Raw genomic sequence first — 27,802 nt, forward strand, 5'->3', positions numbered from 1 at the left:
ATTATTCTAAAAAAATAAATTTTAGTTGATTTAAGTAAAAGAAAGTGTGTTAAAAATATACTTTTGCTCACTAGTTTGTAAAAATTAATTTTACACACTCAAAATTTTCAACTTACCATAATTATAGGAAAAATATATGTTTTTAACTAAATTTCAGTTAATAAATTTAACAAATCAATGTTAAAAATTTATTTTTACACACTAGTTTGTAAAAAGTCATTTTTCACACCCAAATTTTACAATTTTCGATTTTTATACAATAAAATAATTCTTTTATGTTTCTACTTAACTTCTCCCAGATGTACAACCCTTTTTTACCCATTTTAACACAATTTAACGCCTTTTCGTTGAATTGTTCCGAGTGCATAAAATAATAATTGAATTACGTACGCTTGGTTGTTCACGAATTGAAAGAATCAATGTTTCCGTTCGAGTGCGGATTGCGCACTGCACTTTTACACTTTCATCTCTCCAGGACTCCCAAGGGTGGTTAAAACATATTATCAAGGGCTGACACATGGAAAAAAATGTGCGGAAAGTTGGAATCTGAAAGGGTAAACGCATTTTTGGACAAAAAGCGCATTTAGCGATTTAATGCGATCATTACACGCCTCATAATTTCTGCAATCTTGACGTTTTTATTGAGTTGTACACCAAAGAACCCTTTATAACTAAAATTATTATTTTAATCAAGATATAAAGTAATATTTTAGGTTATTTTTGTATAATTAGATAAAATTTAACGTATTTTTGAGAACAAGTGCAAAAAATAAAACTTTGTAGTCTTGATTTTGAATTTTTCGCGTTGAAACAATTTGTCATTCAAGTGTTAATAAGTATTTTACACAGCGGGATAGTGATATATGATGACGTTATTGCTATGTCGAAGGCAAACCGTGTCGAATCTCAAACATTCGCGCCGCATCCTCTGTGTCATTGTTGCGCGCGTAATAAAAAAGGGTCCGCGCTCAACTTATGCAAATCATTTACTAACCGTTTAGGAAAATTTAATATTCAAATAGATATCAAGTTGTAAACTAACTGCATAAAGTTATGACATAATTAACACATATTTACACGTAGGAAAATAAGGGTTAAATATAATTTTAAATTAAAATAATTTTAAAGATTTGTTAGTTAAATAATATTAGTTCTGTTACTTTGTATTAAGAAACACAGAAGAAATTTCAATCGCAATGAAAAATTAAAATTTCGTTATTTATGTGAGTTGTGTGGTTTTGCAATACGATTTTACGTGACCACCGACCACAGACTCCATCGCAGTTACAATGTAAAATGTAAGTACCCAGAGCTAGGTACATACAACAAAAAATTAAAAACGAAGAAACAAAAATCAATAATGAAACAAAGCGATTAGTTCCGAGTGATTTGCTCAAGCATGAGAGTCTAGGTAAAACAAAGAACCAAAATGCATTCAAGCATGATTACAACTAGACGGAAAGTTAATTACATGATGCATCAATGCTTTTCACCATTCTCTCTTATAAGCTCAAAATAAAAAGTTAGTTACTTATCAACAAGACGTGAATGAAACAAATGATTGATTCGATGCACATTTACGGAATAATTTCTGTTTTCATATCATTGTCACGCGTTAAAAAGAAAAAAAAAACGGAATTTAATCTATTGGAATAGATTACCTACATCTACTACTTATATGTTTTAACATTTTAACGCTTTAGTTAGGATAGATTTAGTTGATAGTATCTGTTTTGCACGTGTGCTAAAGAAGAAAAAAATCTAAAACATCCGAAATGAGTTTCGATAAGGTCCGAATCAGTATTGTTCACCCTTTTTTATTTTACAGCAAACACGGTGGGACGACATTAAAGACTGGTGATTGATGATGTCGGGGCGGCGAGGGTGTGAGGCTGGCTGTATTCCAAATTTTCGATATTTAGGGTGGAGATAGCGTGAAATTGCACTTTGTACACAATGCGAGACGTTAGAATCTGTTTAGAATTCGTTTAGCGGCAACTACACAACTAAACTTCAACCGGATGCAATATAAAAAGAAAATGGACCAAATTGTATAGTTAATTAATTATACTCAAAAATAATTAGGTTTTATTAAAAATCAGTTTTTTAAAAAAAGGAAAAATTGTAAAATTGTATAAAATGATTGCAGTCTTGATTTTAATATAAAAAGATAATATTTTAACCCCGAAAAATATAACCTTAAGAAAAATTTTTTTTTAAATTTTTTCCATTTTTATCAAGTTTACATAATTTTTTAGTAGTTATTCTTCTATTCTAAGCAATGAGAAATGCAAAAAATCTAAAAATTTCGTTGACATTTTTCAGTTACAAAGGGCACAACACATACAAAATTGTTTAATACGTGTATATAAACACAAAATTTCATAGTTATTAAATTATTTCTTCCAGAACTAGTCCGGAAATGAACAAAAATAAGTTCAATCTGTCACCAAACATAGTTAATTCCAACTTAACACAACCCAGAAAAACAATTTCCTATCATTAGTACAATTTCCTACCTATTTAATCCCTGAAGGCTAAGAATATTTTAAAACATTTTATTCTTTTTATGAGTTATACCCTCCTTCACCCTTATGTTCTTCACAATTAGCCTAATTAATAACTGCTTGTAAACGTAATCGTTTTGTAGCTCCACACAACAAAAAAACAGAAAACAGAAAACATAATGAGCGAAACATGACGTGAGCATCTGCACACCGCACCACAGCAACAAAGTATTCCATCGCAAGGGTTGCGCTCTTCCGCTTTGGTGCGTGATACGTGTAAACACGTAAACAATAATTGATTGCTGCGTGCGTTGAACGACGCCAACGAGCCGGGGCGAACGAACGACCTTATTTAATCGCTTACTTCCCTATGTAACAAGAATTGCACAAAACCACCGAAAACAAAAAATTATTGCGTTTTTGTTGTCTGCATCGCGTGCTGGACATATCCGTCTTCCGTTACGGTCGTTCTGTTCTGTTCTGTGCAGTTGTTTCATCGGCGCCGACGCTGAAAATAACACCACAACCCCTTTTTTATTGCGTCGTCAAAAACATCAAAAAGAATACCGAAGACAGAAATTACAACACACATCAAACATATCGTGTTTTGTTTATTTCTCATCTATAAATATAAAAATAAATCGCAAAATGTGTTTGTAAGCGCATAACTCAACAACGCCTAAACCAATTTGGCCAATTCTTTTTTTTAAATGTTCGTTAAAGTCCAAGGATGGTTTTTAAGGCGAGAAAAATTCGAATAATTGCAGGGAAAACCCTAAAGACAGCCCTTTTTTATAGGATAAAAGTTGGCATTGAGATTCAATCATAGTTATAGTTAAATAGTTGAATCCGAGATGGCGCGCTGAAGTGCATTATTAGCAATTCTTTATATAATTTATTTCTTTAAAATAAAATTGCGAATCTTATTGATAGAATTGACACATACCTACTATGTCTAGAACCAGAGAGTAAAAACGAATTAAATTTTTATTAAACACTACCAGGACGAAGTCGCGGGCAAAAGCTAATACAATATAAAACATGTATGTGTGTGTACAATGTGTTGCCTATAATAAAATATAATTATAACCTAGGTTCTGTTATTTGTGTGTGCATTGACGCATGTAATCGTGGGAGTTCCTCGTTCACAAAATATGATATTACACAATTTATTAGCGACGGTAATAAAACGTCCGGCGTATAGCGTGTCGGCGCACGTAATTCGATAATTTTATATTCATACGCTTGTTAGAGACAATAGGTCAACCCTAACGCGCAAAGGGTTCGAAATTCGGGCACTGGTCGTGCGTATTATCGAATATTTGCAATTCGATATAGAATTACATTCGTTGTATATGTGTGTATGTGTATAGTGTGAGAAAAGGGTGTCGCAAAGGGTGATCAGGTAAAGATGCCCTTTTTGAGTGACGTATGTAGATGAGTGTTGTGTGGATAGGATATGTTGTGATCAGAGTGTCAACTTATCCGCATGAATATGACACTTATGTGCCACTTGTGTATTCATAATGTTTTCAGTAAATATTCCGTCATCAATATGATCAAATGGAGAAAACTTTAAGTGTGAATTTTTTTGCATATATTTCAAGTGGTGGCAAAGGGTTCAACTGTTTGTGTTTTGTTTGTTTGGGTTTAGAGTAGTTCCAAAAATTGCAAACACAGCTGTTGGGAATTTCATAATCTAACCTCAAATTTCTAAATATTTAACATAACCTATAATAAAAGCAACTTACATATTCATAACATTAAAATTTTATTTCTAAGTGTGTTTTAACTTTATCGTGTTTCTTATGCATTATTATGCTGTTATAATTTGTAGGGCGTCGTGCTGGCTGATTATGCTCGCATTTCAATCGCTCGCAGCGTGAGCTGTGCGACGACGCGACGGACGCGTGCCGACCCCGCATTAGTTCCATTCAAATCGTTCGGAACGATGTTTGAATGTTCGATATTCAAATTATTCAAAACTGTGCTGAAAGCTGAGAGTTTCGAAATGGTGACACGTGACTTGTTTGTTAAGAATATTCATCTCTTTAATATTATACACAAAAGAACGAAATATAATATATTTTTATGGCAATAGTTAAGAAACCAGTAGCTGTAATGTTGGTTGTGTCGTTGGATAAAGAATACTCGCTGTTGACGTATGATTTTTCTTAAAAAAAACCGTAGGATAATGTAGAAAACTGTACCTATACCTATTATTTGTAATTAATATTATATTTTTCCGAAATTGTTAGTTTAGTTGATAAAAATGACATTTTAGTTTAAGAATAATATTTTAACTCGTGTTTTTAATGTTTTGCGTTGATTGTGACGTCAATCTTGAATTAACAAAATGGAAAACATGGAAAGTGACGTCATTGTTGAGTTATATTGCTTTAATTCAGTGTTTTATATACGTAACTTAACAATTTTCCGAATTTTGCAAAGAAAAAGAGATTAAGTAGAAATAAAAATTGTTTATCAAGCTTGATTTCAAATAAAATTATTCCTAAAATTATTTCCATTGCTTAATGTTCTGAAAATTCAAATTTTAGAAAAATTTGACAAAAATCAGTGCAAATATTAGGTATACTTCCTCACATTTTAACCTATAATAAACCCAAATTTTTAAATTTATAGGTTAGTTTCCTCTCATATTAAACACTCTGCTCTCGATTATAAAACTTAAGACATCCTTATGTCACTGAACAGATGTTAATAGAATTCAACCCAAAACTGAACAATCCAAAGATCACAGATCAAATCCCAAAGATAAATCCTATTAAAAGACTCCAAAGTATCAACATATCAACATATTACTAGACATGTATCATCCTATCATCCATTCAAACCCACTTCACAACACAACAAGTATCGAGAAGAGAAGAGAAGAAAAAAAGCGACACGGTTGCACCGTTAACTGCTACCGTATTCCGAAGGGGCTCGCTCCCCGAGCCTGTTGCCAACGTTACCAGTAATAGAATAAAGCAGGCCCCCCAACATACACAACACACACATAGAAACACATAAATTGAAGAATAAATCTTTGTTTGTAGAAGTGGAATGTATGAAAGCAGAAATCGATGCAATGTGAACGAATCACACAAGAGCATGGAATCGCAAGCTCCGCCTTTGAATAGCAACGACCTCCCTTGCGTGTAGTCTCCCGTCTCCCGACGGGTATTTGGGGAATCCCTATTTTGGTCTTCGTCCCACTCCTGGCCTTCCCAACCGTCAGTGGACAAGCATGCGAGAGTGTTTAGTAACACACCGGACGCGAATGCGAATGCTTTGCTCTTTCTTCGCAGAAATCAACACGCGGACAACAATAATATAAACAATAATAAAATTTAACATAAAAAATATTTTGTGTGTTAATTTAAATATAAAGTGTTTTTATAAATTTAAAAATTGTGTTTTAAATTTTTTTATTTAAAAATAAATTTAATCATGATGCACGCAATGAATGATCCGGCGGCTGCCCTAGCCGGAATGTTACCATTCGATTCAATGGGATTGTACGAACAGCCTAAGCCTAGGTTTATCTTCAAGATGCCACGTGTTGTGCCTGACCAGAAGGCGAAATTTGAAAGTGACGAGCTGTTTAGGAGACTTAGCAGAGAAACAGAGGTAAAATTTTAATTTCTATCAAAATTTTATTTTATATTTGTGTTTTGATGTAGGTACGTGTTGAGTCAAAATGACGAAATGTCGGAATGTCCGGTCCGCATTACTCATTCACTCGCGTCGGCGCGACGCGACGCTCACTTTTCGCTAGACCAGTTCCGCGAATCGCGCAGGCGCACCAAGCTGAATCACTTTTTTTCGCTTGATTAATTCGCAGAATTATTATTATTATGCACGCTGCTCTTTATGAATGATATTCATCTATCTAGTCATGTTATAATTAAGAATCACATGTTTACATGTTTACAAAGCAAAATTTTATTTTTTTAAATTTTTTGTTTTGATTTTTTAAGGTGCGTTATACTGGTTATCGAGATCGACCGCAAGAAGAACGCCAAGTACGTTTCCAAAACGGATGTCGTGAAGGACACACGGAGATGGCTTTCGCCGCCACTGGAACCAACCTACATCTTGTTTTTGCACCCCCGACGTCGCAATATAATTCAGAACGCGAGTGTGATTTCGAAAAGGAGCCTGGCAAAGTAAGTGGAATTTATTTCGTGTGTTGTGTGTAGATGTATTGAGATAAAATGGCGTCGCGACGCTGGTTTACCGCGAACGACCAATGAAAACGCCGCGTGGGTATTGATCCGACGCCGACGCCGAGCGTCGCCATCATTTCCCTTTCTCTTAAAATTACAAATTCACATTGGATACCAAAATATTTCTTATTTTACTTTACTTTTAGGTTTTTATTCGTTTATTTTTGATGTTGATGTTTTTGACGTGAAAATTGTATCCACCTTTGTATAATTTGTTTTAATTATCGTAATTTGTAGCAATTACACTTTTAAGAATTTCATGCCGTTCGGGCCAATTACTTTAGAATTTCTGGTGTATTGTTGCTTTGACAGGCGAATTCAAACGCACTTTTGCTTTTCATGGCTTTTCAAGATAATGAAATGTGAAATGTGAAATATAAAAGCATCGGTTAATTGCCCAAGGCGATATCTTTTGATGTGTCTTTGATGGTTTCACGGTAAATCGAATTTAACAAAAAGGTAAAAATTGTGGAATGAAATGATCGTTAATTAGGCGTAGAATGCGTGCGTTAAGGGCAGACGGGCGCGTGCTCAATTTGAAACGTTGCACACGCGAAGTCAAGAAGCAAGTCAAAGCGGAAAGAAAGGGCTCAGTGTACGAGTAAGAAAAAGGAGAAAAAGTATTCAAACACATGGCGTGGCATGTCACGATCATCACACATATGATAAAATAGTATGAATTATAAAAGTTAAAGAAAAATATTACATAATGTCTAGAAATTTGAGGTTAGGTGGGGTATTGAATGTCAAAACTTAATAAAAACAAGTTAGGCAACATAAAACACATAAAAAAGAAGCAAAACTTTTTCTTTTGCTTGTAAAAAGCAATTTAAAAGTTTATGTTATAAATTTACTGCTTAAATATCATTTATGATTAGAAGATGGTTGATTATTTGACAGATAAAGTGACATTCACTTGATTTTGACAGTTTTGACATCAGAAATTGACCACACTATATTTTTAACGTAAATTTTCTATATTTGAGGTTAGGCAACATATAACACACTCTGGTCAAGCAAAATTTCTCCTTTTATTTGTTCTGCACCAAATTAAAAGATATTTTCACAAATTCTACGCAAAATGGCCAATACTTTGACAGCTAAAAGACAATCACTAGATTTTGACAGTTTTTGACACATTTCAAATTAACCTAACTTGTATTATTCTTCAAAACACCAAAAATAAATAAAATAAAAACTAATTTATTAAATTATTTATGCCCTTGCGTGTGGTCCATGCTTCTGAAAATCGATATGCAGAGCAAACACTAAACACCAATATGTTCCCAATGAATTGTTGATGAATGCGAATGTGAAATTAATCCCTAACTCGGAAGCACAAGCTCAACATGGCTTATTATACAGTCGCAGACACACTTTGCGTCCCTGGAAGTCTCAATTTCTGTTTCTGTTTCTGGTTCTTCAACACGCGTCGCAGCGTCTAAACAAGTCGTAAATAACAAATTTGACTTGTGCTTCGATGCCACTCACATGCCAATTCTCCTCAATACGTCTTCTTTGGTGGCACGATGGCACGCACTTTGTTTACACAAGCTCAGAGTGCATGCGAAACTATCCCAAAACTCCAGCAAACACCAAAATAGACAAATCTCTTACGCACACATACTAAACAGTCGAAGATGTCATTCGATATGTTCGACATCAATTTATCAACTCAGGAAGTCAACACACCAGCTGTTTGACATTAATCGTTTCCAGCTTTACACTTAACCTAACTTAACCTTACTTTTGACTTAATTTTTATGTCAATCAAACAACGGGAGATTCTCAATGATCATTATCGAAATGCAAAAAACAAACACGTATTGTTTCCATAACAATATCTTGCACGCGTGCACGGGTGGCACACATCTTTACTCACCACTCGTCGCTTTCGATTCATTACTCATTTAGCATTCAGAAACCCTTCGACAATGCGCCGCGCCACGCCGTATAGCGGTATTCTTTGGGCTTTGTTTTTACGTGTTTGCATGCGAAGCGTATGCAAATTCATTGCATTATGCATTCGGACTAATTGGAGCCGTCGGCGTGACGCGTGACCAAATCATACGGATGCTAATTGACGTTTAAGACAAAAGAAATGGAACATAACCTAAATATAAATTTTTTAAACTGTTTATAAAGTTGCCTATATTATAATATGTGTTTATTTAGTTGTCTATGTTATAAAATACACTAGGGATAGGTTAGATTAGTCTGTGATTAGCCACTCTATTGTATTATGGGGTAAATTCGTGCATCGGTCAAAGTTTTTAATTAATTACGTGAAAACGTTAAGCGCGAATGTAATAATTCTTTTATATATCAATTTAATATTAAATTCTTCATTTATTTATGCAAAAATTGAATTGATAACATAATCACATAAAGTTATAGTTAAAATAAAATAATTTTTACAATTTTTTAATTTTTTTCGTTAATCAGTAAATAATTCGTTTAAAAACAGGGATATAATTTATAATTTCATAAAATTAAATGTCAAATATAATAATAAATCCATTTCCTAAAAACACCACAGTTTAAAAAGTTGCCTATGTCAAAATGTTTAAAAATTCTTGTTTATAAAGTTGCCTATACTAAAAAATACACAAATGTTAGGTGAGATTAACTCCTGATTAGCAACTCTATTGTATCCTCCTGGACCACCTGGAAATCACATGAAACAACTAATAATAATGGACGCAACTTTTGTCCAGTTAATCCCAATGGGCGTAGTTGGTAGTTGGTAGTTGGCTATCGTCCGAAAAGTGCCCAATGGTTACTCTAAAATTACCTACCCTTACACATACTATCTCTCCCTAAAAGAGGGTTAAATCTACGTCTACCTTTACTGCATCTGTTCCTGACCATCCTCTTTATAATTTATTCCAGTGAATACGTGCAAACATGCTGCGATTGAGCACAGCCCATTTTTTAATACTTATACTATAATATATTACAAAAAAAATGTTTAGTGTTTCGTCAGATGTAACATTTTGCTTGGGGGCTTGAACGTCGATGTGTCGATAATGAAATAATTTTTCGCACGCCTTAGGTTTATAGAATTTCGCTAGGTTAGAGCGGACTTCCCGCGACGCGGCGATGGAAAAAACGCGTTCGATTGAAAACGTGAATCGGAAGGGTTGTGGACCACACGTGGTGATAGGGCAGGACCCACCGGTGATGTGTTTGCGACATATTCGCGCCCCCCGTGGGTGCGCCCCTGGAGATAACGTGGAATTACGTTCAACGCGCGCTTTGTTTACACTTGGAAATGGAATCGTAATTGAATTGTTCGATTTTATATTTGATTTGAACGTATTAGTCAAGGGAAGACTTTTAGAAGCAAAAAAATGAAAATATGAAAAAACTAATTTTAGTAGCTTTTACCCAAGACTGCGTGTTTGTAGTTGCGTAATTTTTAACCCTTATTTCACACCCATTTGTTCATTATTTTTGATATTTTAATAATTATTCTGTTATTCATTGAATAAACAAATCCAACAAACCAAAGATCATCAAAATCTGTCCAACCGATCTTGAGTTATACGTGTTGTAACTAACACGACTTTGTTTTCTGTAGGTATATATAGATTTTATCAGAGGGCGCTAGTAGCATAACCTCAAAACATACTACTCGTTCTTTCCTGAAGCATTTTTTTCAATAATTTTATCATTCTAACCTCGCAAATTAAGAAAAAAACTTAAATTTCTATTTTTAATAAAAATATATCATTCATGGTGTCAGTTGAATTGAAATGTTATTTGTAATAAGACTCTAGAAGCAAAATATTAAAAATCTAACCTCAATTATTGTCAATCATGTTTATCATTTGAATTTTCTTAGTTTTCTATTAATTTTGTTAGATGGCGTTGACCACATAACCTAAAACGTACTATTAGCTGTTCACAGAGCAATTTTTTCAATAATTTTACTCGAAATTAAAAAAATCTCAAAATTTCTATTTTAAATAAAAATATATACCGTGCATTCAGTTGATTGTAGTATAGAGATGTGTTTTGTGATGAACTTGAACGACGTCGCTGGACGGCTTTTCCGAAGGTTACCCGGATGATTAATAACAATAAATAAATAGACACAACGAACGCGCTGTGCGCATGTGTGTCTGTGCGCGCGCGCTGCACACGGGAAACAATAATCGCAATTCGCTTTCGATTGAGAACGTGCGCGACCAAATAAAGACGACTTAACTTATGACTAAAACTTTTTAAAGCTATAATAAAACTCACATCGATAAGTTGGTAATAAATACATTACATAAATGCAAAACACAAGACGATCATAACTCAATGCAGGCTAGACTTTACTCATTTCATCGTGACATGCATTTTAAGTTATGAAATTTATTTTTAAACATATAAGTAACATTTGACTTTTGGTATATAGTTTTATTTGATTTGAATTGATTGTGTGAACGATTATAATGATGGGAATTCCGAATTTTGATTTCGCATGTATGTAGTTTAATTTTAGCCTGTTTAGTCACGGCGAGCTGTTTAATAACAGCATTCGTGACACTGGGATTTTTTTCCAAATGGTTTGCGTCAGTATTCTCGAGTGCAAACACAAATAATTCAAGTATTTATACTAATAGAAATGCCAATGAGGTTCGAAGAAATTTATTTCAACGAAATAACCCAAGTACATTATAATTTGCTGTTAATGTTTAATTTAACTTAAATATGCATTTCGTCAGTGGAGTTTACGTGTACGCTGTTGTAAACACGTGCGGCGGTCAAAGTTTTTAATTAATTATTTGAAAACGTGTAATGCGAACGTAATGATTTTTTTATAAATCAATTTTATATTAAATTCTGCATTTATTTATGTAAAAATTATGGAGATAGCGTTATTGTATAAAAAGTTATAACCAAAATAAATTTTTAATTTTATTTTTTTTAAATGTTTTGTTAATTAGTGAATAATTTGTTTAAAAAAAGGGGATAAAATATGATTAAACAAAATTAAATGTAAAATTTAATAATAAATCCATTACTGAAAGAATAAATGCAAAATCTCAACGCGTTTTTGTTTAATTGTTAAATAACTAAGATAAGTTTTACATCTGTGAAAAAACAAAATTTTAGTTTTTAATTTATAACTTCGAAACCAAAAATGCTACTAAAATTATTTAAACATGAATTTATTCTATATTAAATTCTACATTTATTTCTATAAACATTTATTAAATTATTTTACCGAATAACAAATTATAAACAAGAAAAGATGAGAAATTCAAATAAATTTCCGAAAAAAAAGTTAAATTGTGTTGTATTTTGTTTAAAATAAAAGGTATAAACATAAAATAAACACAATTAGATGCAGAATTTAATGTTTAATAAATTTATTTTTAAATTGTTACTGTATCTTTTTCATTGATGAATAATCAATGAAAATCCATTAAATAACTTTGTTTCTTTTCAATTTAAACAGCTCTACATACTTTTATAAGCAGTTTATATGGATACCGTACTCGTATAATAATTTTTTGCTTCTGTTTGAATTTCAAGACTTCCTGAGTCACTCCGACACGATTAGTCATTGATTAATGATCACCAGATGATGCTACTGTATTTCAACGCGACTCTCCTCAACTCTTTCACTTTTACATACCTACTTTTATTTTCACACTCACCACATTTATGTTCAGTCATCTTTAAACTCTTTTTTAATTATTGAAAAATTAAATTAATTCCACACATCAAGAACGTAAAATTTACATATTATCATGAACATACGACGATGTAAAATGTAAAGTGTAAACGAAGTGTCATCTTGCATTTAAAAATACATCCGTAACATACAATATGATTAAGTTTTATATTTTATGTGTTTTTTATGGCTCGCCGCTTGACAACACGAAACAAACATTCAATTAAGTCACACACGAGTAAAAACTAATTAACTTTTGTTTTCAAGCCAGTTAAAGTCAAGACGAGTTTGTAAAAAGCGCTATAAACAACTTGAAAGGTTTTATTCGACAACTGCGCCTATCAATTTACGCTGCAAGTCTTAATTTTTACTTCCTGTAATTTACAACTGCTATATATTTGAAGCATAAGTTGTTAAGGGACATAATATAGAGAATTATTACTGGTAGAAGAACAGGTAGTTTTTAAAAAGACATTTGGACATTTGTTCGGACGATTAACGTTTGTAGTTTTGGAACAAAGTCGAAAATTGCTTTATTAGACGTTAGAAATCGTAGGGTCAAGTGGAAAAAAATAATTTTGGGACGGTTATAAGTTAAAACAGTAGATTATCAAGTTGTCAGGTCATTTTAGACGCCTACAACAATTTAAAAACTGAAAATGTGAAAATCTACGAAAAATTGCAGAAATGACAACATAACCTCAAATTTAACCTATTTATGGAAAAGTATAGGTGGTTATAGGCCACCTATGAACATATTCTTTAAACATAAAAAGTATTTTAAGCTAAAATGTTAATTATTGAATATTTCAAGGAAGACTTACTGGATTTCCTGATATGCGACACCAAAATAATATCAATAAACATCTGAAGAAGCTTATAAAAGCTCAAACTAACAAAAAAAAGTAATTTTGAGACAGTTACAAGTTAAAATAGATTATCAAGTTGTTAGGTTATTTTAGAAGCCTACAATAATTTAAAAACTAAAAAACAATCAAAATTTACAAAAAACGGAACAAAACCTAATATAACCTCAAATTTTAACCTTTTAAAATAATTTGTAGGTTACTATAGGCCACCTATGAATATAATTTTGACGTGATAACGTCTTTAAAATCGTTTTAGTCGGGTGACATGTTCAGAAACTGTGTCACGAGGCCTCTCGAGGCCGATCGCAGGTATACCCCCCTCTCGTTATAACGAGAGAGAGACGGACCGATCTCCCGTCTCATCTCGAGCGCTGCCAGTCATTCCGTGAAACTTGTGACGCGGAATCCACACGAGCGGAGGCAGGCATAGCGTTCGAGTGAGTTGACCGATCTTCCGTCTCTCTCACTCTAGCGGCATACAAACGAATGGAGATTTTCTCGTGCGGTTAAGTTTTCGTTGAATGTTTAACAGTAAAACAAAATGTGAAGTGCAAGTGAAGTGTTACAACAATTGCAACAAACAAAACTTATATCACCAATAAGACGTTATCACGTAAACATCTCGATCGTAAACCTACTTTACAAACAACCATTTTTATTAATATTGCGTCTATTTGAACGATTTCAACGATCTAAAATGCTTGAAAATGATTATTTTAGCAAAACAGCACGTTTTGAGCTTTAATCTGCGTTTTAACGCGTAAAACAGCATAAAAACGACGAAATTTTTAAACATAAAATAGATTTTTAACTAAAACCATAATTATTGAATATTTTAATGAAGACTTACTGAATTCTAAAAGGTAAAAAATTCCAGATTAAATTTCCTGTTATGCGACACCATAATAATATCAATAAACATCTGAAGAGGCCTGTAAAAGCTCAAACTAACACAGAAAAAAATATATTGAAAATGACACCGTGACACGATACACGATGATATTGCTCAATATCACTCGATATCACTTAGTAATACATGAGTAACTCCACCGACTTCAACTACACCCTAAACGTACCATTATAATAGGTAGATACGTACTGATCGCAAAGGTAAAATTGAAATCGAAAGCTTGTTGGAAACGCATGCGGGAGCACTCGCTCGGAAGTAATCCGTTGTGACGTGCGCAACGAAGGCGACTCGCAGACCACCCTATGAGTCAATACAAAACCGAAAAAAGAGGCAAAACAGAAGCTGTGAGCAAAACGAACAACTACACGTCTACAATCACACTTGATTGAGTATCTGTGACGAATTAGCTTCAACAGTGAATACAGAGTACTGAACAGTGTTACAAACATTAGAATATTCAAACAGGACATGGACAATCTGTGTTCCATGTTGAAATTACAAGTAAATGCAGTTAAACGTGAAATTAGCTTCTTTTTCCTCCAAATACAGTTGCAGTTTACAGTTTGCAGATGTAGGTAGCTGCATGCTCGATTTGCTAAACATTACACTTGTTAACCAACATAACCTAAAATAATTTCAACTTAACTCAGTATAACTCAATATAACCTAACAACTTGCCTGCATTCTTATGTTATAGTGTTGACTGTGATGAGTGATGACTGACGCTGATAATCAACGTCGACGAATGAAGATTTTAGTTAATCATGCATGTGATTGTTTTAAGTTTTGTAAATTAAACTAAAAAAGTAAGTAATACATTAATACATTCCTAGATAGTTTTATTTAACTTATAACCGAAGAATAAAATAATTTCTCTAAATCGGATTTCCAGTTGCGCAAATAATTGTGTAGTTAATGTAATTATATGTGATTATCAATAATTGCAATTGCGAGTGTAATTAATAAGTTTACAAGTTTTATTGTGCTTTATTATATTATTTTGCGTGTTTTTATGTTTTTGTGGTCAAGCCGCTGACTTTAATACTGATAGCGGAGCGGGGAAATTTGATATTTGCATGCGCAACACGCGGATAAGAAACAAGCGCATGCGCAAAACCTCAACGAAACGAAGGAAGCGGAAAACCGCGTCGACCACAAAATCCAAGTGTTCAAAATGTTATTTCTTGCTATAACAGTAAACAAAAATAAAAAATATTATTTATATTGGGTGTAAAATAATATAGAAAACTGATTTAAATGAATTTTGAGGTTATTTAATGTAAAATTTAGTTTTTTCTTTAAATTTTGTCTGCAAAATGTTAAAAAAAGTAGTATTTTTAAACATCATAATATAAAATTTTAATTTTCTACTCCCTAAACATTAATTTCTTACTATGTTTATAGTTTACCCAATGATTTATCTTTGTTAATTTAGTTCAGTTTAGTTCTGGTCCAAAAATGACTCCACTATCTCCTCTAAAAGGGAACAGTTTGTTAATGTGTGAAGCACACACCCGTTGTCACAGATTGCTCATGTCATATACGCGATGTTCATCCTTCTGCACACCCTTTTGAACTAGACGTGAAACAAGGGCCAGTCCCTTTTAACGCGCCGAAAAAGGGTGCGCGCGTTATGACAAATAACCTGGTTTATTGCTCGAACATGCACAACTTGCGCACTTGCGAAACAACACGAGAAACACAACTTAAAACTGACTTAAAAGCTCCCCGGATAATTTTAACCCGAAAACTTCTACGTTAATTGCTATGTCTTTAACTGTAGTAGAGTTTCAAGTTAAATTTAAGGTTATAGTTAAAACGTTTAACCCCGCAGGCGTTTGAACGTTTATTGTGACTATTACAACAATTGGTGGCACTTAAATTATTTTAACCCTTTCGTAAAATATCAGAAATATTTGTGGAGTTTTTTTGTGTCAAATTACATTTGTGGTTTTGTGCTACATGAAAACATGGCGTGAGCGAACATTTCTAACCTAAAAATTTTTTTTTTGTTTTTTTGTTAAATTCCTGTCAAATTTATTGAAGTCTAGTAATGTTTACCGATGTTTGGTAGACTCCGGCGCCGGCTATAAAATGAAAGCGCCGCGACGCCGTTATTTCAACTCGAAATCAAAGAAAAACCGACGAAACTATCAAATTAATGACGCCATATGGTAACAAGCTTGTATAACCTTTAAAAATAAAACAACAGGCGCCATGCATAAAATAATCAAACAAATTTCTACGCATAACCTCAGATTTTTTATTTTTTATTTTCTTTCTTTTTTGTTTTGTTTTGTAGATGAAACAATGAATGAAAACCACAACAAGTCGTGATTTCCTCTGGAATCAAACATCATTCTTACACGTTGAGGTGAAATACTGTTGATACACATGAATGATCAACCGATGCACTCGAAAATATAAAAAATGATGTGTTGTTCGGTGAGCAGAAGAACAACAGAATGTTTAAACGCAATTACACTTACAATTTTTAATATAAAACGTGACCAATTTGATCGGATCCGTAATTTCCTCAGACACGACCTTGACTGACTCAAAATTGCCGTATTTTGATATTTTTTCATCGTTGACTCACTTTTTACTAAGTAGCACCGCACCGGATGATTATCCCTTTTATTTGTCTCTTCGAAAATGAGTTTACAAGCCGATTTGTCATGATGAAGTCTGAAAAAATGAGTTAAAAAGTCAGGTCAGAAATTGTTACCTTTTGTTCCATTGTTCCATTAGAAACTGGTCTCATTAGAAAGGGTCACGAACACCCTTAAAATGTTTACTCGACTCGTAGATGTAATTTATGCACACGACGACAAAAAATGGGCGTGAACATAAAATTTAAACCTTCGTGTCCATTTGTCAAAGCGTATTGTTTAAACTCGCCACGCTCATCAACAAAAACCCATACGGACAGTCTTCACCCTTTTAATAAAATAAAAAAATTCTGTTAGCAAATGTATGTTTAACACGTTGACATTCGGATGTTTTTTGTTCGGACGCTTGTTAATAACTTGTTTGTGCGACAATTAATGACCCGGATTTATGATGTGATTATTTGGTCACCCTTTGCTGCTAAGTTAGCAAAGTGACGGTTGTTAATACGTATTTTTTGTTTCTTTAAAGGTACACATCAAATCAACGTTTATCATGAACGGCGTGTGCGTCCGATGGCGTGGCTGGATGGATCTGGAGCGGCTGGACGGCGTCGGGTGTCTGGAGTATTGTGAGGAACGCGCTGCTGCCGAGGATGCGCTTTTACGGGAGCAGATTGAGAGGTATAATCAACGTGTGAGAGAAATTGAAGACAAACAGCGTGGATATCGACAAGATAGACAGGAACAAGATATGGATGTGAGTAAATTTTATGATATGATGTTTAAAAGTGGAATTTTGGGCATTAGTGTTTAAAGTAATGATTTTTAACACTTTTGTTGTGGAAATTTTGAGAAAAATTACTTTTTAAAATTAATGGATAACTTGAGATTTAAAATACGTAAATTTTTACTTTGCATGCATAAAAACTTCATTTTACGAATTTTTTCACTCATTTTTTAATAAAAAAATATTTCCTTAGTCTTATTCACTTTAGAACAAAATATGGATGTCAGTAAATTTTATTTAATAATGTTTAAAGTTAGAATTTTACGCACAAGTGTTCAAAGTATTACTTTTTAACACTTTCCTAGTAAAAATCATCAAAAAACTATTTTTTAAATAAATATTCTACTTTTTTTATTCAACTTTAACAAATTTTTTACTTTGCGTGTCTAAAAATCTAATTTTACGCACTTTTACACACATTTTTCAATATAAAATCACTTCTCCTCTCATCACTTCTCTCCGATTAATCCTATTCATCCTAATTTTATGCCCGGAAGACACTCACAAAAGTGCTCCCATAAGTAAAATAAGTTGTTACGCAAAATAATAGCGTAAATCTGCGTGGGAGTCGCCATGCACTGCAAATACTCGTAGCTGCGTATCCTTCGTGCAAACAGAGGAGAACAAGTGCGTGTCTGGATGTGAAATTGCTATAGGCGCGCGCGCATGATAGCATGCGCTTCTGACACGGTTGCTGCTTCTCACACAGAGGCAGACAAATAAGTACACATCGAGTATTAGAAGCGATAGAATGTGAAATGCAATGTAATGCAATCCGACCGGGCGGGCAATCGCTACTTGTAATGAGACCCTCCGGACAGCGCAAGGCGCACTCACCGTGTAATGAATGCTTTCGAACAAATGCTGAATGTTTACACGCTTTGCACGCGCATCAGAGCGTGCCCGTACGTAATTACTACCTCAAACACCTAGAATTTGACGAGGTTTATTGAGATTTATTGAAATTACATCATAAACATAACCTGAAATATTATTTTAATTCATTTTTTAACTAATAAAAATATTTATTCCTTATTACAAAGTTGAATTATTTAAATTTAGATTTTGTTTTTATTTAAAAAATTTCTTTTAGCTATAATCTGCTCATCTTTTATATAAAAATGAATCGCAAAATCTGTTGGTAAGCGCATAACTCAACAACGCCTACACCAATTTGGCCAATTCTTTTTTTAAAATGTTCGTTAAAGTCCAAGGATGGTTTTACGGCAAGAAAAATCCAGATAATTGTCGGGAATACCCTAAAAACAGCTCTTTTCTATAGGATAATAGTTGGCATTGAGATTTAATCATAGTTATAGTTAAATAGTTGAATCCGAGATGGCGCGTTGAAGTGCATTATTAGCAATTATTTATTTAATTAATTTCTTTAAAATAAAATTGCGAATCTTATTAATAGAATTGTCACATACTATGTCTAGAATAAGAGAGTTAAAACGAATTACATTTTTAAACACTACCGGACGAAGTCGCGGGCAAATGCTAGTTTAATATAAATTTTATTTTTATTTAAAAAAACTTTTTTGTGCTTAAATCTGATCTTGATAAATAAAATTCTTTGTATTTTTGTGATTGTCAGTTTATGAAGCGTATAATATGAAAATTAGGGGGATGATCGCAGCAATTGGCAGTAATAGGCACTGTAACATATTACACCGACGCATATTACAGTTGCCATGCACCTATGACGCCCTTTTTCGCCCTCTTGCTGCGGCCTTTCCATCCTCGCGTGTAATCCACATGCTCATCAAACGCATCCGACGCATCCGCAGCGAATAATCGCGTTAACGCTAAACATTGTTACAACCAGGCATCAATCAAAACCCTCTGATTTTTTCCTACCTGCTCTATATAGTCTATATTGAATGCTGAATACTTTCTTTGGTGCTATACTTCAGATTACGTAATAAACAATGGAACAATGAGTGTATGCTCAAATTCTTAGACGGGAAAGATGTTTTGTTCAGTAAAGTTAAAAAGTTTTACAAACATCTTGATTTGAGAAGAAAAGAAATGCGGATGAAAGAGAGGGATAAAGGTAGGGGAAGGTTGGCCAAGTCGTACCCCTAAAATACAATTGGCCCTAAATTGAAAGTTTTGCAACATAATGTCAGTTTTTTGACATATTCACCTGCTTTAGTTAATATAGCTTTAATTAGTATGAGAAAAATTAATCAGAAATGTTTATATTTTTGTAAAACATCAATTTAACAAAAATGTGTAAACGGTACGACTTAACAAACCGGTACCCTAAGTCGTACCATCGATACCCTAAGTCGTACCTATGCCAAAGTAATATCAAAATGAGAATATAGGGGAAAGTAGCCATATTTGGACCATTTTTATATTTTTTGATTTATAGAGCCACATATAAACTGTCAATAAAAATTAAGTAGCGGAAAAGTAACTCACAAGGCTTACCAACAAAATGATATTTTTGGTTTAAGTAAAAATTATATTTATACCCCTCAAATTTCAATTTAAAAATTAGTTTTTGGTCCAAATTAAGAAACCGGTTTCCTAAATTGGACCGCGCGGTTTCCTAAATTGGACCATGCTTTTTAAATTCAACGAATAGACAGGAACAAGATATGGATGTGAGTAAATTTTATGATATGATGTTTAAAAGTGGAATTTTAGGCATTAGTGTTTAAAGTAATTTTTTTAACATTTTTGTAATGGAAATTTTGAGGGGTATAAATTTTTAAAATTAATAGATACTTGACATTCAAAATAAGTAAATTTTATTTGGTAAGCCTTGTGAGTTACTTTTCCATTTTTGAAAAAAATATTTCTTAATCTTAATTTTTATTGACAGTAAATTATATTTAATAATGTTTAAAGTTAAAAATTTACGCACAAGTGTTCAAAGTATTACTTTTAACTTTCCCGTAAAAATTAAAAAACTAACTTTTTAAATAAATAAGAAATTTTGTCTTCAAAATACAAAATTTTTTTGCACTAAAAACCTAATTTTACGCACTTTTACACACATTTTTCAATATAAAATCACATCTCTAACGACTCCTAATCCGATTAATCCTATTCATCCTAATTTTATGCCCGGAAGACACTCACAAAAGTGCACCCGTAAGTAAAATAAGTTGTTACGCAAAATAATAGCGTAAATCTGCGTGGGAGTCGCCATGCACTGCAAATAGCTGCGTATCCTTCGTGCAAACAGAGGAGAACAAGTGCGTGTCTGGATGTGAAATTGCTATAGGCGTGCGCTCATGATAGCATGCGCTTCTGACACGGTTGCTGCTTCTCACACAGAGGCAGACAAATAAGTACACATCGAGTATTAGAAGCGATAGAATGTGAAATGCAATGTAATGCAATCCGAGCGGGCGGGCAATCGCTACTTGTAATGAGACCCTCCGGACAGCGCAAGGCGCACTCACCGTGTAATGAATGCTTTCGAACAAATGCTGAATGTTTACACGCCTTGCACGCGCATCAGAGCGTGCACGGACGTAACCTCAAACACCTAGAATTTGACGAGGTTTATTGAGATTTATTGAAATTACATCATAAACATAACCTGAAATATTATTTTGATTGATTTTTACTTGAAAACATATTTTTGCTTGTTAAAGGCAAACAATCTATAATATAAAAATGAATCGCAAAATCTGTTGGTATGCGCATAACTCAACAACGCCTAGACCAATTTGGCCAATTCTTTTTTTAAATGTTCGTTAAAGTCCAAGGATGGTTTTTACGGCGAGAAAAATTTGAATAATTGCCGGGAAAACCCTAAAGACAGCCCTTTTCTATAGGATAAAAGTTGGTATTGAGATTCAATCATAGTTATAGTTAAATAGTTGAATCCGAGATGGCGCGCTGAAGTGCATTATTAGCAATTCTTTATATAATTAATTTCTTTAAAATAAAATTGCGAATCTTATTGATAGAATTGACACATACTATGTCTAGAACAAGAGAGTAAAACGAATTACATTTTTAAACACTACCGGTACGAAGTCGCGGGCAAAAGCTAGTTTAATATAAATTTTATTTTTATTTAAAAAAACTTTTTTTTGCGAAAATCTGATCTTGATAAATAAAATTCTTTGTATTTTTGCGATTGTCAGTTTATGAAGCGTATAATATGAAAATTAGGGGGATGATCATAGCGATTGGCAGTAATAGGCACTGTAACATATTACACCGACGCATATTACAGTTGCCATGCACCTATGACGCCCTTTTTCGCCCTCTTGTTGCGGCCTTTCCATCCTCGCGTGTAATCCACATGCTCATCAAACGCATCCGACGCATCCGCAGCGAATAATCGCGTTAACGCTAAACATTGTTACAACCAGGCATCAATCAAAACCCTCTGATTTTTCCTACCTGTACTATATTGAATACTGAATACTTTCTTTGGTGCTATACTTTAGATTACGTAATAAACAATGGAACAATGAGTGTACGCTCAAATTCTTAGACGGGAAAGATGTTTTGTTCAGTAAAGTTAAAAAGTTTTACAAACATCTTGATTTGAGAAGAAAAGAAATGAGGATGAGAATGAAAGAGAGGGATAAAGGTATATGAGGGTGATTTGACCGTTGGTCAGGTTGAAAAAGTTTTAAGTGATTCTCGAAAAGAGCAGGTCAAGATTTTTTTTAGCATTTCTCGGATTTCATACAGGTGATTTTGTAAAACGTTTCTTTTCATCGAATGCGACGGATTTCTCGGTTTCCGATTTCTTTATTTTCGTATTTTACTAACATATAAAAAACCAACATACCAACGTTTAAAATATATTGATTTTATTTAAGTTTGTAAAATGTTACTTTTAAGCACGCTGCAAGTTAAAAATGCGTTGTGTAGTAAAAAATGCATTTTTGTTTTTTAACTAATTGTTCCGTTGCGACAAAAGATTTTTTGCTGTGCGGAAGGTCACTAATGATCGTCGAGGGTGGCATCCCGGGTATGCGGAGGGCGCGACCCTTAAATTAAAGAGCAAGTCTGTCCGGAATGCAATAACACGCGGAACGCGCTCGAATCGCTCAAACAAAAAAGCGAACAAGAAGGAGCCTCCCTTCGCATGCTGTACATTGATATAAATGAATATTGAAGCATCACTAGGGGTTGGTAGACGTACAGCTTTGGTGAACTCTGTGCCCTCAGCAGGAAGATTTACACGGAATTTAAAATTAAACTTTGAAATAATTCAAGCCAAACGAAACATTCAATTTGTTAAAAATTAAAGAAATTTGTTCATTAAATACTTACTAGCTTTAGAGCGCGATTTGCTAATAATGCACAATAGCGCCATTTCAATTTCAATTTGAACATTTTTTATCCACTATTTTTGATATTTTAATAGTTATTCTGTTATTCGAAGTAGATACGAATCCAACGAATCATTGATAATCGAAATCTGTCCAGCCATTCTTGAATTATAAGTGTTGTAACTAACACAATTTAGTTTTATATATGCCAATAGATTATGTTTAATTAATTTGTATCCTACTTGAAAATGCCATCTTGTCACTCATTCACCCTGTCGACTTAACAATAATTTTCCTTATTTCTGTGATTTTGTTTGATTTGGTCAGGGATCAACTACGATTATTCACAGATATTTAACCCGAGTAGGTACTTTTGCAACCCTCATAAAACCGTTCGCCTGCTTTCCCCGAAAGTGGCAAATATAAATATCAACATTCGACATTCAACATATCATAAGCCCTCTTCACTTCACATCACATCGCATTCTTTTCATTGCATTCATTCCAAGAATAATAAAATTCGTACTCTGCATGCGCACATAAATCAAACATCGCCCTTCTCGACAATGAGCGGAACAAACGGCGCCGACTTTTCATACAGATTTCACATCCCTTGCGACGTGTGACGCTTCATCGCCTCGTGCGGCATCATTTAGACGTCAAAAATTGTTGGCATTTCCTTCTGATTGCTTGTTGGCAAATATCGCATATAATGCGACATGTGTTTTGAATATTAGCAAGGGGATGAAATATGGATTTTACCCCAAAAATAACATATTCGTAAATAATCTATACCCATTTTTACTAAAGACTATAGGGATACAATAACTATCTTTGATTCTCAATGCCAACTTATATTCTATAGAATAGGGCTGTCTTTACTGTTTTCCGGGCAATTATTCAAATTTTTCTCAACGTAAAAACCATCCTTAGACTTTTACGAACATTTAAAAAAAAGAATTGGCCAAATTGGTCTAGGCATTGTTGAGTTATGCGCATACCAACAGATTTTGCAATTCATATTATATTATAGATTCAAAATTAAAACTTCAATGTTTTTCTTTGATATTTTAAAATTTGTTTATTTGTTGATTGTAATTTAAAGAATTCAATTACGTGAGGAATTTAAAGACTTAAGGGGATATCAAAACGCCGTGCGTTACACGTCCAGATCGTTTGACGTAAATCTCCTCTAAGTGAATTTAATTCGCTCACAATGCGCTATCGCAAACCCTCCGTAGCCCTTTTCGGAACAAGGGGGCGCGTTTGCACCCGATACACCAATACCCAATTCACCCTTTCCCATCCAGCATCCCTTTTTATTAGTTTTTATTCACCCGGCCGTCCGATATCAACATTTTAATTAACATTGAAGTTAAATTGATTGTTTTAAACAAAATACTTTCATTTGCAGCTACGAATGCAGAGCAACCTCCACGTCGGGCATCACAGTCACCATAGCCATCACAACCATCATGGAGCATCTCTAGCACGATGCCACATACCACCAAGGCATGGTTTGCCCCTACAGATAGGCCTCCCACTCACACCACCATAACATAACCTAATATTTGTACTTTTTTATTTTTACTGATTTTTACTGATTTTATACTTGTTTTACCTTAAAATATGAGTACCTACAAAGGTTAAGAAGAAATGAGCAATCGTATCATGACAAACAGAAGCAAATATGTTCATTATGCATCGCTGCGCACGGCTGAAAGTGTTCAGTATGGAAATGAATGCGTATTAAGTGCACCCCTGTCACTCACTTGTAAATAATCTGCATATAATTGAGTCGTGTGCGACTCTACACTCTAAACATTAAAAGAATCAAAATATACTCAAACAGAACACACTGTATGTACACTATTTTGTATTATGACTATGACATAATTATATTTTGCTTGTTTTGCGTTTTTTTCAAATTCTTTTGATTTTGATTGAATAAATAGTTTGTTTGTATTTTTATTTAGAAAATCCTCCAAAAATCAACAAAAGTATGCGATCATATATCAAATATCATATACAACAGGTATGTTAGATTTAAACTTGACACTAATGCAACAAAGGAAGGCGCTGAAGAAAGCAAACTAATGGAAGTAATGGATATAAATATCATCCGTCGACAAACATCACAAATCACAAACGTTGAAACGTTTTCTTTTCATTTTTTTCCTTCTGATGTTGTTCAATGGTATCACCTCGTACGAGAATTGACGTGTTTGCCCCGTGTTTAGAGGGGCTGTTCGGAGGGCTCTCAAAAATCGCGCAGGTAAAATCACCAATTTCGTGCCTTTATTGTCGGCGCCCTAATATTACAACTCACACAGCACAGTCATCTGAACATGAATGTTTCAATTTAGATTTTGGGATACTTATGTATTCTAGGAAGGAATGATTTATTTTGTAGCTAAATTTTCTGTTTCTACGCTTACTTTTTGACTCATTTTACTAGTTTTAAAGTGAGGTTATGTATTTATTTTTACTGGTTTGTTTGTTTGTGTTTTTTTTCTTTTTTTTTTCTACTTCTTGGTATACATTAAAATTGCACAATTGTCGAATTGTGAAAGGTTAAACAGGCGTAAGGTAAGCGACACATTTAAGCGCACTTTTAACATGTTTTCCTACACTTTTGTTACGTTTCTTTGCGGACGTTTGCACACTTTCAGTTCGTGCGACATGCGACAAACGATGCGTCAAACAATAGCGATTTCTGCTTCAGTTGTCATCGATTTACGAATTTGGAGTGAAGAAAAAACGTGGCCAGGTTAAAATCAGTGAAAATAAGAAAAGTAGAAACGTTCAAATGCACAACAATCACATTTTACTCGTTTTCAAAATCTACTCAAACGTTTCCGAAAACGTATTTCACTTCGATTGTCATGAATCAATCAAGCGCAGCTTGTTAAATTGATAGTTTAGCTACATACCTACTTTTTGAACTTCATTTTACTTTTATAGTAATTAAAATGTTTTTATTTTTCAGAACCGAGCGACGGATGACATAAATATTAAAGCAAAGCAATTTATCTTTATATTTATCTGTTTTTAAAGTAAAAAATACAATTTTGATGTGATGTGATATGTTAAAACAAAGTACTTTAATAAAAATGACTGCATGTGAAAAATTAAACAATTATTTCCTCAATACACTGTCAATCAATCAGGCAATCAATACTGACTGCGTCTAGACATTAAAAAACAAAAGTTAACTGCAAAATCCAAAATCGAAAAGTCAATTGTGATTTCCATCATCTGCCAAACAAATTTAACTTCCCCCTAACTGCAGTAGTCAGTAGTCTGCTTGCTATTGTTTATTTAATCGTTCGACAGCATAACTAGTCGTTACCTATTTATTCACTGCGTTCGTGCGCTTGTTATACGTGCCATTATATCCGCATCCACCCACACGATTTGTAAGCTCGGCGCTTTTCGAACGCACGCTTTTGTTGCGCACAATGCGATTGCAGTCGCAGTAATCGTACAAAGCAGGGCACTAATTAGTTAAATAAATACCAGTCGCTTAGTTGTTAATAGCGCGCACACAGTGCTTTGCATTATGTTCCAATTTCAAGCTTCATGTCTGACTGTTGAATGGGTTTCACTTTTGTTAGGCGATATTACGCCCGACACCGATCGTTAATTACTTTACAAATGAGGGTATTACATACATTGGGGGAAGAATGAGTGATCACATAAGTTTCATGTAAGTAAAATTAAAATCTATAATATAAAAATGAATCGCAAAATCTGTTGATAAGCGTATAACTCAACAACGCCTAGACCAATTTGGCCAATTCTTTTTTATAAATGTTTGTTAAAGTCCAAGCATGGTCTTTACGGAGAGAAAAATTTGAATAATTGCCGGGAAAATCATAAAGACAGCCATTTTCTATCGGAATAAAGTTGGCATTGAGATTCAATCATAGTTATAGTTAAATAGTTGAATCCGAGATGGTGCGCTGAAGTGCATTATTAGCAATTCTGTATATAATTAATTACTTTAAAATAAAATTGCGAATCTTATTGATAGAATTGACACATACTATGTCTAGAACAAGAGAGTAAAAACGAATTACATTTTTATTAAACACTATTATTAAACACGCAGTCTCGGACAAAAGCTAGTTTAAAATACAAATAAATTTTTATTTTTTTAAATTTGACCTTATATATAGCCTACCTACATTCAGAGGATTATAGACATAAGTTTGGTTATGTTAATAATATATTTTATATTAATCCGATGATTACTGTTTTATTCTATTTATCAAAGCTAATCAGACATAATAACATAGCAAAGAGTGTAAATGTGTAACGAGACACCTTGAATGTGATACCTATAGACCGTTGAGTGCCTAAAATTGTCCCTTAACATTTAATAATAACCTCCAAAGTGAACATGAGAACGTGACGCCTTTATTTATGTCTGAATCATGCTGAAAGCTGTTGGAAAATAGCGCTGAATAGAATGTTTTCATACAAACGTCATAATCCCTTTTTCTTTTCATCATTCATGGCATCAAAATGTATGATATTATTGAATATGATATAGGAACGAGTATAATACGGGTGTTAGAAGTAATAAATACTATTTCCTGGATTAAATCTTCTAACAAATGTTGTATAGGTATGTAGAACTCAAAATAAAAAAATAAAAATTATTTTTTTTTAATTTTAATTTTATAAGAGTGTGATTTGATAATTGGTAACAGTTGACGTTAAACTAAGTTTACACGACCGAATCGGTGTTTCCAATCAGCCACGGCGTGATGTTCACGCGCCATTAAACAGACACAAAACACCTCAAAACCTGCGAAATTCACCGGCTCGAAAAAAGGGTTGCACGCTTGGCGTTAACCTAGGTATTGTATATTTAATGATGTTGCCGTACACGAAGGGTTTATTCTCGAGGCAAGTTTAAACTCATCCGAGTTGAACATGATG

At 33.5% G+C, this 27,802-nt stretch overlaps 1 protein-coding gene across 2 annotated transcripts; it reads left to right on the forward strand.

The window, feature by feature from the left end:
- The first annotated feature begins 5,777 nt into the window (after window positions 1-5,777).
- LOC135795975 (protein big brother-like) lies at window positions 5,778-25,977 on the forward strand. 2 transcript variants are annotated; one of them, XM_065307826.1, is made up of 5 exons: window positions 5,778-6,140; window positions 6,491-6,679; window positions 17,334-17,561; window positions 24,267-24,364; window positions 25,842-25,977. In XM_065307826.1, exons 1-5 carry the CDS (start codon window positions 5,961-5,963, stop codon window positions 25,861-25,863), a joined length of 717 nt encoding a protein of 238 aa, XP_065163898.1. In that variant the 5' UTR covers window positions 5,778-5,960; the 3' UTR covers window positions 25,864-25,977. The 2 variants fall into 2 exon arrangements, with proteins under 2 accessions (XP_065163898.1, XP_065163897.1); XM_065307825.1 differs by lacking the exon at window positions 25,842-25,977 and having other exon boundaries at window positions 24,267-24,821.
- The last annotated feature ends 1,825 nt before the right edge of the window (window positions 25,978-27,802 follow it).

The sequence above is a fragment of the Atheta coriaria genome, unplaced genomic scaffold (genome assembly GCF_025399875.1).
Source record: "Atheta coriaria isolate IRGN ID8LTWV9N9 unplaced genomic scaffold, Caltech_Dcor_3.1 hic_scaffold_7_pilon, whole genome shotgun sequence".
In the NCBI taxonomy this organism is placed as follows: domain Eukaryota; kingdom Metazoa; phylum Arthropoda; class Insecta; order Coleoptera; family Staphylinidae; genus Dalotia; species Dalotia coriaria.

Coding starts and splice junctions, on each gene's coding strand:
- LOC135795975 (XM_065307825.1), top strand. CDS start 5,961: ATGATGCACGCAATGAATGATCCGGCGGCTGCCCTAGCCGGAATGTTA. Junction 6,141..6,490: donor GACTTAGCAGAGAAACAGAG/GTAAAATTTTAA, acceptor TGATTTTTTAAG/GTGCGTTATACTGGTTATCG. Junction 6,680..17,333: donor TCGAAAAGGAGCCTGGCAAA/GTAAGTGGAATT, acceptor GTTTCTTTAAAG/GTACACATCAAATCAACGTT.